The sequence below is a fragment of the Rattus rattus genome, chromosome 1 (genome assembly GCF_011064425.1).
Source record: "Rattus rattus isolate New Zealand chromosome 1, Rrattus_CSIRO_v1, whole genome shotgun sequence".
NCBI lineage: Eukaryota > Metazoa > Chordata > Mammalia > Rodentia > Muridae > Rattus > Rattus rattus.
The window spans coordinates 54567359-54579375 of NC_046154.1; the positions used below are offsets into that span (position 1 = coordinate 54567359).

Below are 12017 nucleotides of genomic sequence, written 5' to 3' on the forward strand. Positions count from 1 at the left end.
CAAGTGTGGGTGAGGGAGGCAAGTTGGCCCCCTTCATCAGCACTGAGGGACTCTCAATGCTTTGCTCCCTTCTCCTCTGGTCTCGTAGAGGCTCCCTTATGGTGTAATAGAGTCAGAAGGCAGTGGAGATGAAAGATCTTCTCAAACATCACTAGAGGAACTCCTCTGACGGGCTTTCCTGTCAGGTGGAGAACAGTTGAAACATGGCAATCTGGAAAGCAGTTATTAGCCCACACCCTCCATTAGATTTGGTTTGCATCAGATGAGAACCAAACCCAGGCAGTGGGCAGGCAGGCGGGTGGCCTGCAAGCGGCTCTTCAGCTAACGCTGACCTCACTCTTTCATATGATGACACGTCAGCATCTCATTCTGGTGCTGGGAACCAAAACAGTCAAGCCTGAAATGTGAGGTGTGAGGCTACTTACCTGTCTTATTCTGTCCTGGGCTTCTCCCCTATGAACTGGTTTCAAAGAATGCTTTAGGATTTGGACCTGCTTTGGTAATTCCTCGATTCTGTAAGCAATACAAAGGACTCTTCTGCAACTCAGCCCCTAATTTTCACAGGAATGATAAAATGTCTTGTAATAGTTAATAATTACTACCCCACCTCCCTTTGTCATCCTCCCTATGCCTCTCCCCTCCTTCTCTTCTTTCATTCTTTCCCCCAATCCAACCCTGTCCGCTCAGGGGAAGTCTTGTTGTCTTGTCCAGGCTGGTGCTGAACTTATACATTCTTCTGCCTCCGTCTCCTGACTACCTGGGGACTACAGATGCCTACCATTGCATGCAGCAAACTAAGTCTTATTCAATCCTGATGTATACAGCCTCTCTGTCACCAGGATCCCCTCCTCTGGGTGCTCTCTCACTCTTCCCCTGGAAAAGCTCTCAGGAGTGGTTGATTAGCCACCACAGTTTGTCACTTCCCTTGTCACCTCTAAGATCAGACATCCCTACCTCTCAAGCCAGCAAAGTCACAGCATGAGGAAATTGCCATGAGGAAGGGTGGTTTCCCACACTCAGTGCAAACACACTGACAGATTTGCTGAGTGCCAGGCACGCACAGGAGATGGTACAGAAGGCAGTCCTGCCCACCATGAAGCTCCAGGCAGAAGCAGAGAATATCAGTTAGCAACAATGTGAGCTCCAAAAAAGCTTTGCAGAGAAAAACCTGTACAATCAGAGACACAATCAGAAGCACATAGGTGATGGAGGATGTAGCCAGGGAGGGGAAGAGTAGAGCACACAGGAGGGCCCTGAGGAAGGATCATGGTGGCCTTCAGAGGAAACTGCAAGTGTTTCCTAGGGCAGAAAAGGAGATGGCAGGTCTCAAGCAGGGCCTTTGTGCTTCAACATTCAAAAGATCAAGTGGAACCGGAGAGTGAAGCCAGGAGGCCAGGATGGCCTGCCAAGCCTGCAGAGATGGCATGGAGACCATTAGTGGACTCTTTCTCATCCCACCCAGGCTACTTCAAGGGGTCAGGTGACTGGAGCATGAGGGGTGTGTCTCCTGCACATGGAGGATTATTAAATAGCAAAGCTAGCCTTGGCTAATCAGTCATGGAATACAACAGGGAGAAAGAAGCCGGGTGGAATCTGGAACAGAGGGGGCAAAGGAGCCAAAGGAAAACAACTGTCTCTGATCTCCTCCTTGTAGACGAGCCCAGCCTTGGAAGCCTGGTCCAGTCAGGGTGATGGGGAAGATCTGAGTAGGAAACTGCTTCTCCATGGTAAGCAGAAAGTCAAGACCAGGGGAAAATGAAGTTTCAAAGCTGGGCCCTAAATAATGTTAACCCGTTTTCTCTCAGCAACCCTCACCACAGCCCACAGAAAACAAGTGTGACTCAAGAACCGCATAGTTGGGGGATGTAGGATGTTGGCTGCTGCAGTGGGCCAGCCTCTCAGGGATTTCTCTTTCTCTTCCTCCACATTCACCCTGCCCCCCTCACCCCGGGCAGGAAGCCACAGAAGGTGACCTTGCCCCACCCAGGCAGCCAAGGCTCTAGCCATCTCCCTGCATTCTCTGCTCAGCTTTAAGCCTCCACGCTGTGGCCAAGTGGGGTCAGGAAAAGCAGCTGATTTGTAGCTGGAGCGAGCAGAACATTTTTAAAGCTGATAGGGGTGCAATATTGGGAGTGTCTGCAGCTGACTCTACAGACAGAGAGCTGTGGAGTACACAAAACACAATGTCAGAAACAAACCCTTGCTTAGGGTAGCCGAGAACCAAGCAAGGTGTTTAAACATCTGTTCAGCTGAGCTGGCCAACATGGGATGATAACATCTCAGCTGGAGGGTTTCTGGGTGGCATGAATCTCAACATTTGAAATAAAATAGATGCTAAGGAAAGATGAATGCCAACAGCTAGTATTGCTCTCCCAATTCATGGCATTCTAAGTTATTTATTGATTTGATCCCCCAGCTCACCCTACAGGCAGTTGGAGGGCAATGATACCCATTGGACATCATTTCTTTCCTCTGACCCGTAGCCAGTATTAATGTCCTGGCTGAGACATACAGATGTTGAGACTTCTTGGTTGGGGAACCATAGCGTTAAACTAACAATCTCTTAATGCCCTGGTGAACACTATCAACCTTTAATAAGTAAAATGATGTTTTCACACCTTTCCCCACTGTTGGATGTAGTCTAAAAACTAGAAATGGTTAGTGCCGAGCAGAAGTGAACTGTGGAGTTGTGTTGCCCGGGGAGCACCCATGCTCTTACAGGGGTTGTGACTTTGGTGGGGAACTGGGATTCACTTGTAACATGGGAATTGTTGAGTTTCTTCCTCGTGGAATTATTGGGGATCAAAAAGCACACGGAAAGTACTCCAACGAGTCCCTGGCATAGAGTCAACGCTACAGACCCACTCACCCATCACCACTGCCAGCGTCTTCAATGACATTCAGCTGTTGGCTGGTTCCCTTGTGAAATGATAATATTGGAAATGTCGCCCCTGGGGTAAAAATTCCGTCACCTATAGTGGAGAGTCCCCGTTGCACAGTGGAGGTATGCTAAGCTGAGCCCTTTCTGGAATAATCAATATAGCAAAGTAACTTTGTGTTGCAAGATCCTTGCAAACCTTAAAATGAATTGTAAATATTAGTATTGTGATTTGTGCATCAACATCTAGAAAGAGCGCATCAACGCAACCCTGCCTGTCTGACAACTTACCATGGAGCAGATACTGTGCTCACTGGCACCCAAAGCTAGACCTGCTCTCATCTCCCACTTTGAAGATGAGGGGAACGGCATCCAAAGGTCACTTGAGGTCTCAGGTACGATTCAAACCCAGTCACTCTGCTTCAAAGTCCACGCCTCTAACTGCTGTGTTACCCTGAGGCCTGGAAGTCTGAGGGGTTCTGCTCCTGCCCCATTAGCAGGCCTGGGACAGTAACATTACTATATATATATATATTACATTACAGGGTAATATATATGGCTTTGCTCCTCCGGATCCACCAGATCTGAAAATCACCATCTTGCCCAAGTCATTGCATCAAGGATTCTTTGATGACCTTGGGGGCCTCCCAGAGGCTGCTGAGCTGATGAGGTTAAAATGTACAGTTCCTAAGTGGAATGACTTTCAACCTACCCAGAAATCCGGCTAGGTCATCAAAACAAAATACAATCCCCCTCCTCAAACAAGGCCAACAGTCTGGTTTTTTTCTTTGTAGTTAAGAATAAAGACAACAGCAGGCAACAGGGGCACATTCTGCTTTAATACCTCAACTATCTGTGCAGATGAGAGATGCGAAATAACACAGATCTGAAGACAAGCGGATCTCACTCGGAGAAAAACTGATTAGAGAGAAGGCACCAGAAACCGTCTTCTGCTGGATTGCATGTAAACATTAATGGGGAGACTTTCACAGTGCAGCAGGAACTTCAGTATCACTTTACAGGCGCACACCCAGGGACAGGAGATGGCCTCCAAATCTTTACCGTGTAGTGTACTGTACCTGATGCTGGGAGACGAAGGCTCACACAGCGGGTATCCAGTAGGGCAAGAGAAGGAACAGACATGGGTGCGAGCCCTCAGGTCTGCTTCTTCGCACCCCCCCCCAAACAGTGGCAGTGCCTCCCAAATGGCTGTTTATCAAGTGGGAAGTAAAAAAAATCAAGATGGAGTCCTAAAAGGCCCAGGCGAATACACTGTTTCTGTCTGTGCTCTTCAATCAGGCGGCGTGGATAGTTCCTGGGGGAGGGACGTGCCACATCCAGCCATCTCTCTAGGTGATGACAGTGGGCGCAGTGCGGCCTGTCCTCTCCTGGAGCTGGGACACTTTCAGAGCAATGGAGATCAGGGGCGCCAGCATGACCTGAGAGAAATACAAAGGAGAGAACCCTTTCCATCACTTTTCTAAAGAGATCTGTGGTCCTCGAGTCCAATCACCCACCCAGGGCTCCAGGATGCCTGAAGCTCTTCTAAGTAAAAAAGCAAACCAAGTCTGGCTCCTGCACTCCTTACCCCAGCGAATGAACTCCATGGTCTATCCTGCCAAGCAAGCAACCACACCGTTCTCTACAGTTCCTCTCTCTAGGCCCACATACACTTCACCAAGTCTGAGACCCTTACACTGTGAACCTCACCACGGTACTCGGTTCTCCCCTGCCCTCTCCTGTTACTCAGGATTAAAATCCTGCTCCTCTTGGATACTTCTGCATCCTCTGAGCTGATCCTCACACTGTACTCAAAAAGACCTTTCAGGGCTGGAGAGATGGCTCAGTAGTTATGAACACTGGTTGTTGTTCCAGAGGTCCTGAGTTCAATTCCCAGCAACCACATGGTGACTCACAACCATCTGAAATGGGATCTGATACCTTCTCCTGTCATGCAGACATACAGGAAAACAGACTACTCAGATACATAAGTAAATAAATGTGAGAGAGAGAGAGAGAGAGAGAGAGAGAGAGAGAGAGAGAGAGAGAGAGAGAGCTTTCAGACAAACAGCCCTTCATAGCTTCAAAGCTCCTTCAAGGAGTGGGGCGAAGGGGTTGGGTGGGTAGGGGAGAGGGGTGGAATCAGCTGTTGAAATGATTCATCTTTGATATTAGACAAATGAAAACTGCTCATCTAGTTAAACTACCTGTTTTACAGAGCAGGAAACTGATGCCACACTAGACCAGAAGTGTGGCTTGACTGGACACAAATGGCCAGAAAATAGGACCTCTGTTTGCCATTACATTACTGCCTTCCATCCACACTCAATCTGCTAACTGGGAAAGCCACCTGCTGAGACTACCACTTGCTGCTGCCTTGGGGCTCCCCAGCTGGATGGTGGTGTCTGCAGGCACAGAGGAAACCCCAAGCTTTTATGATCCTCCATCCTGGGAACTTAGGTTCAGAAGAATATACTGTTCATTCCTTCCGGCTAGCATGGATCAGGCTTTTGTCTTGAAGACAGAAAGAAATAAGCATCCCACGTTTCTTCTTCTCCTCTGTTTTCTCAGGGGCCTGCAGTATAGTTTCCAGGGCCCTTGGTCCAAGTTTTCAGAACCACACAAGGATGTGGAGATTACTGATGCTGGAACCTGGCTACTGGAAAGAGTGTGAAAGAGAAGCAGCTCTTGCCACTTCCTTATTCACAGAAGCAACTGTACACTAAGTATTTAGTTGAATTCAGACGCTGGAAGCAGAAGGTTGGCTGCACGGACTGTCAGGCAAACAGGCTGCCACCCAAAAGTTAAGCTTCAGCTCTGCAAAAACTGAAAAGGCTGGGATTGAGGATGTGTTGGGAGTGATGCAAGTGTGCACAGCGTTACTAAACTGCAGGTTTTAAAGACAGGGCAATACAGTTGGCTTACATTTTTTTGTTTGTTTTACAATTAAAAATTGGGGGTCAAAATTTTGAATTGAACGACTATAAGAGAATCATTCCTATGTTTTTAGTGTGCGTATGTATATGTGCATGGCACATATGAACACACAGGCATACAGCAGCACACACGGGGAGCTCAGAAGGCAGCGTGTGGCTTCAGGGCTTCAATCACAGGGTCATAAGACTTGGTGTTGAGCGCATTTACCTGCTTTGCCACATCAACCAGCTTTGAAGTGCCTTGTTTGATTTTTACTTTTTAAAGATTTCTTTAAACACGTGGGTGTTTAGCCTGTGTGTACGTATGTGTACCACATATGAGTAGCATCCATGGAGGTCAGAATAAGGTATCCGATTCCCTGGATATTATGGATGGTTGTGAGCTGACAGGTGGGTGCTGGGAACTGAACCCATGTCCTCTGTAAGAGCAGCAAGTGCTCCTAACGTCCCCAGGCATGTATCTCTCCAGCCGTGTCCTGATCATTCTGATCAAAGCTGATCTGATATGCCAGTCCCAATGCTGAAACATTTAAAATTCACTGTCTCCCCCAATCCATATAACGATGCAAAGTTATCACTGTACCATCATATAGACAAGGCAACCAAGACATTCAAACATGAAACAATCCACCCATGTGCACGGGTCTCCAGGGACAGGAAGAGAATTTAAAATAAGACCCCAGTAACTTTACAACCTATATGCTCACAGCCACTTTAGTAGGACTCACCAAATTCGAGTTTTACAGATTTTACTAGGCACTAAAAAAAAAGAGGCTTTGTGTAAAAGCACATATGGCACACGTTACTTCATTTCTTTTTCATAAAAATTGGTTTGGATTTAAGGTATCAAATGTAATGTTTTAAACTTTGGCTCCCCGCAGGACAGTGATGATAGAGGTGTGTGTGCTCTAACAAGAACCCAAACTCCCAGATCCCTACAGGACCTATCTAGTGAAGTGGCTACTGTCAAATTAACTTACATATCCAATCTCGTCACATAGTTCTTTTTTGACATGGTGGTGGGGAAGGCATCAGCAATACATTTTTCTCAGAAAAATGTAAGCACTTAATACAGCGTTACTAACTACAGGCATCAAAGTGGTTAATATCTCCAGGACTCCCACCTCCTACATAAATGTAAGTCTGTGCCCTTTAACTAGCATCTCCTGACCCTCCAGCTCCCGCTAAGGACCCTTCTGCTGTTTCTGAATTAAACTGTTTCTCTTTTAGCTTCCACAAATACATGAGCCCATATAGCATCTATGTCTCTGGGTCTGGCCTGTTTCGCTCAGTACAGTGCTTGTTCTCCAGGTTTACCATGTGGCTGCAAGTGGCAGGGCTCTCTTATTTTTAAGGTGGAGTGATTTTGCATGGTGTGACTTGGTTACACCCTTACGTCTTCATCCACTGACAGCAAGAGAGCTGGACCCACATGTGGACCCATAAGCATGGCTGCCCAGCAACAGGCTAGGAGACACAGCCGTCTCTCAGCATAAAAGCTCCAGTTTCTCTGGACAGACATCCAGACAAAGGTTGTTGACCACAGGAAGTTCTTTGTAATCTGTCTGTCTGGGGTGGGGTGGGGTCATGTGCTTTGGGATATCGGCATACCAAGGTGCTTCCGATTCCCCAGCACCAGCACCCATCTGTGGTCTTCCTGCCAACAGCCGATCTGTTGGGATGTAGCCTACTCTGGCTTTCATTTGCAGCTCCCCATGAAGAGACATGGCCTCCTTTCCACACACCCCCTGGCCATTTGTGTGCCTTCAGAAAGCGTCTGTTGGACTCCTCAGCAATGCTATTTAAACGAGCATCTTGAACCTTTACGGTACACCAGGAGCTGTGGATCACCGAGAGCAAGCATGCCTTGCTTCCCGCACACCTTAGAGAGAGAAAGCAGTGGCTCAGGAGCCTCTGTCAGGGTGAGTGCTGTGAGGCACACACTTGGGGAAACTCCTCTGTGCACAACTCATCCTCTTGGCTCCTCCATTTTGGCGACTAGCCTGAAAGTCCAGATCCCTTATCATTCCTCTATCCAACCCACCAGGCTGCAAGTCAGTAGGTTTCTCAATGAAGACAAATAGAACTGCCTGCCACTCCTTGCCCCGACCCCCACAGGGCTGGAACCAGCGAATGCTCTGTCGGAGCAGATGATCCACCAAGCACAGCGATGCGTAGTCAGTGACTGCCCAGACATCACCTAAGGAACCAATTCGAAGATCTATTCTCATGTAACTGCTACTGGATAGGGCACAAGCCTCCTTAGGCCTGGTTGCCTTTCCTGCCTTATCAGTATGAGGAGAATAACAGTCTATATAATTTAAGGATAATAAGGAGGGGTTTGGGCAGGGAAGGGCACTTGCTTTGCAAGCATTGCCATATCCGTTAAGTCCCCAGCACCCACGTAAAGCAAGCTGTGCATGGCTGTGCACATATAAGAACCCCAGAACTCTGGGGAGCACAAACAGAGGAGGGTCACGTGCTAGGGGACAGCCTAGCTTCAGGCTTAGTAAGAGACCCTGTCTTGGGGGAAAAAGTAGAGACTGAAGTACTGGATGTCTTCCTCTGGCTTCCAGGAATACAGAAGCATGCATCTCTCTCTCTCTCTCTCTCTCTCTCTCTCTCTCTCTCTCTCTCTCTCTCTCTCTCTCTCACACACACACACACACACACACACACAGTGTGAGGGAAGTGGGGGAGGGAGAAAAGGAGAGTGTTAACTGAGTGTACCTATGTGGCAGGCTTAGTAAGCAGCAAATGTTCAGAAAAGCTAATTACTGTGGTAGTTATCAGGCATTTGCTGTAACACACTACAAGAGACAACGGGAAAGCAAGTATAGCTGGCGACCTCAAGGACAGTTGACACCTGGCAGTGACATCATGGGTTCAGCAGACCACGGTCACCCTCTCGAACCAAAACAAGAGACCAGGGTGCAGGCTGAGCCATTACCTGGGGGTCCTGGTTGATCTTGGCAGCGTCCTTCTCGTAGCTATCAATATAGAGCCGGATGGTAGCCCCGGCACTCCCGGTGCCGCTCAGTCTGAAGATGATACGAGAACCATCTGCAAAAATAAGCCGCAAGCCCTGGAAAAAGATAAGCAGAGGGTTTTCCCACCGAATCCTGAAAGGGGGACTGAAGCCCAGCAGACCCTGAGCTGTCCATTTGGAGACCTAATCTTATCCATCAGAGGATTAGATCCGTGACAGATGGCAGCAATCAAACCCTGTGAGACTGGCTTCTGTCAGCCTCTCGCTGCACCCAGACGAAGAGGCTTAAGTAATGTAGGAGCAGCATTTCCTGGGGCATCTGGGAGATACGTTTGTGGTGATGCTGGACGCCTTGAGGCTCTCTCTCCTGCCTATTTCCCTGTGATTCATGGACTGGTCATTTCAGTCTGAAGCTTAATAAATAAGGAAAGCTGCTTGGTGCAGAGATCTCGAGGCCCTCGAGGGAACTAGAGGCAGATGAGGAGAAGAACTCTTTACAAAGCACTGCTAGGGAATCTCACAAAGGGGCCATGTGCCCGACGGTAGGAGCAGGTGCTCAGACAACCCCAGTATGATGTAGGGGCCAATCATGAGGATGGCTCAAGTGAGGGCCGTGTGGGACCAGGGCCTCCTTCCCTCCCACCCAGGACCTTTATGCCTCACTTAGGGAGAAGCTGACAACTCCTGATACATTTCTCAGTGTAAGGAAAATAGGCTACAGCAGACACTGGCCTAAGGGCCCTTCACTCTTTATGAATCTGTCTGGGCTTTGCGTGATGCCAGAGACTGACCAGAGGGAAAGGTCCTCATCTCCTGGGGTTTGTCCCTATTCCACAACTCCAAGTGTGTCATTCTTTAGGTTTACTGTGAGGACTGCAGGCAGGATACAGAGTGTGTTCTCCAGCTCGTCAACGCAGAGGACGCAGTCGCCCCAACTCAGCCCGTTTTACTTTTTAAAAGTATTCCAGGGTTGCCTTTACCCCCAAATTTCAGCTTGAAGCTTCTGATATCTCCCTCTGTTTCCTCTGGGCCCTGCTCTCTCCTACCCCATCTTCCCACTAAGTGCTCTAGCACTCTCGTCCCATGGCACAGGACCCAGCCCCAGCTTCCCAGTGCCTCTGACCTCGTGGAGGAGGGAGGGGCCTGTACAGTTGGGCTTTCATGTTCTGAACTTCTGCTCTGACTCTCCAGGCTCCACTACAGCTTCTGCACAGCCCTGCTCTCCCCTGGGCGGCCCTCTCCTCTACATGCCCCCTCCCTTCTAATGACAATCGACCAAACCGACCCAGAGTTTTCATACAGGGCGAAGGCACGCGGACATGCCACTTGCTAGAACTGGGTACGGAGGTTGAGGAGGCTATGACGTCCATCCACTCCCCACTCTCTGCAGAGGGGCTTCTGGTAACTCCTACTGAGGGGCTTCCGGTGACTCCCCAAACCCATTCCCTCCAAACATGACAGATGCCCTGTGAAAAGGCAGGCCAGAACTCTGCACCTCTCAGAAAGAGCAAGCAGGGAGGTCGGGGTCTGGCGACACCATCATCCCCTTTGTTGGTTCTGCTTCTGAATCCCCAGACTTCATTCCCGGACAGCAGGCATCGGAAAGTGAGTGACCATGGGGGAGAGGGAGAGGGGCGACCGCCCTGCAGCCTTAGGTGCCCGTCATGAGAAACCCCAGCCATCTGTCATCATCCAAGATGGTCCAGATTCTCAACTATGCTATCCTACTATGTGCTGCTTTGTCAGCTGGCCACAGATAACGACAGTGGGGGTTTCTAACCAAGGGGCCCGCCTTAGAAAGGCATGTACTTATTCTGGGTCTGGAACACGTGAAAGGAGAGCATGCAATGTTATTCATGACGTCATAATGCTGCGACACCTGAAGAGGGAAGAACTGATCTCTAGGGCCACGGTAATGTTCCTCCACAGTTTTAAGACTTTCCCATACATTCCAACATGGCGTCTTGAGTGTAATTACAAAACTCCCGCTGGCATGTAGGCTCAGAGTTCTAGCATGGAGATGCAGGGAACTGCAAAGAACTACGGCAACAACAACAACAAAACCAAAACAACAACAAAAAAGTTCTCCCGATGACTGTGCATGAGAGTCACATGTAATTTGGCAGAAATCAAGCTGAGAACAAGTGTCCCAGGGAAACACACCTCCAAGGAAGCACAAGCGAGGGGCCGCTTCCTCATTCTCTCTTGAGGCAGATGACACTCTAGGGTATCTCTCTCATATACTCACAGTCGGCTCCTACCTGATTTTTTGAAACGCTTCCATCTACTGGGTCACTATATTCGAAGTTATCCGCTTTCTCCACCGTGTAGACTTTATCGTTTGCTGAGAACTGCTTCCCCACAAAGGAGCGGTCCAGCATCAGGGCCTCCAGGTCCTTCATCATTTTGTTTGCACCCTCGGCTTCCACCTCCTCGTAGTCATACCTGGAAGAAGTTATGCAGTTGAGAGCCCGGGGTGATTCACAGCATCTGAGGTAAGCAGCGTTGTCTCCATCCTGGGCCCTCCCCCAGAGCCGTCTACTTTCAGGAGGCTGCCAAAAGCTGTGAGCTTGTCAGCCAACCTGGGTGGAGTGGGCTGGGGGGTGAAGGGACAGCTTAGAAAACAAGGGAAGGGCCTTCTGAATAGCCTGAGGACTCCTGACTTGCCTTTTCCACAGAAAGAAGCCCTAAGATGCTTCAAAGGAGACATCACTTTCTGCCACATCTCCCCATCTTGAGGAGGGAACAGGAACTGCCCTCTCACCTCCCAAAAATTGCTAAGTCAACCAGCACATAATTTAGGCCCTTCTTGTTCAAACCCCTATTGTTCTTACAAGGCTGGGCCTGCCCTAGGCTTTGGACCTGTGTGGCACTGCAAGACTGTGGCTATGCAGAGTTCCAGTCTCCACAGGAATCTCCTTGAGCTAGGCGAGAACGTCAGAGACCAGATAAGCAGCCAGAAGCTAACTAGCTGTGCTTCAAGCACCAGGCTCCTTCAGCGGGCATGTATTCTGCTTTAAGTTTAGCCCGATAGAAGATGCCTGAAGTGGATGATAAAGGGTCAAGAAAAGAAAACAGCTGTGCCACAAATCAAATTCTGCGATTATTATTTTCTTTCAAGATTTGTTCTCGACCTCTTTTTTTGTGGCGTTAAAGACACTCGCGTGCTTTTCTTAACATGGCAGTGCATGTCCTCTTGAAATAGTTAGAGGCT

General features: G+C 48.9%; 1 protein-coding gene across 1 annotated transcript in view; it reads right to left on the reverse strand.

Annotated features, from left to right (window-relative positions):
• Window positions 1-3696: 3696 nt before the first annotated feature.
• Pgm1 (phosphoglucomutase 1) overlaps window positions 3697-12017 on the reverse strand; it is a 59484-nt gene continuing 51163 nt past the window's right edge. Inside the window, exons 9-11 of the mRNA XM_032901777.1 lie at window positions 11065-11248; window positions 8765-8899; window positions 3697-4317 (exon numbers count right to left, since the gene is read on the reverse strand). Of these exons, the coding sequence (XP_032757668.1) occupies window positions 4228-4317; window positions 8765-8899; window positions 11065-11248 (409 nt within the window). The 3' untranslated portion in view covers window positions 3697-4227. The remainder of the gene's footprint in view (window positions 4318-8764; window positions 8900-11064; window positions 11249-12017) is intronic.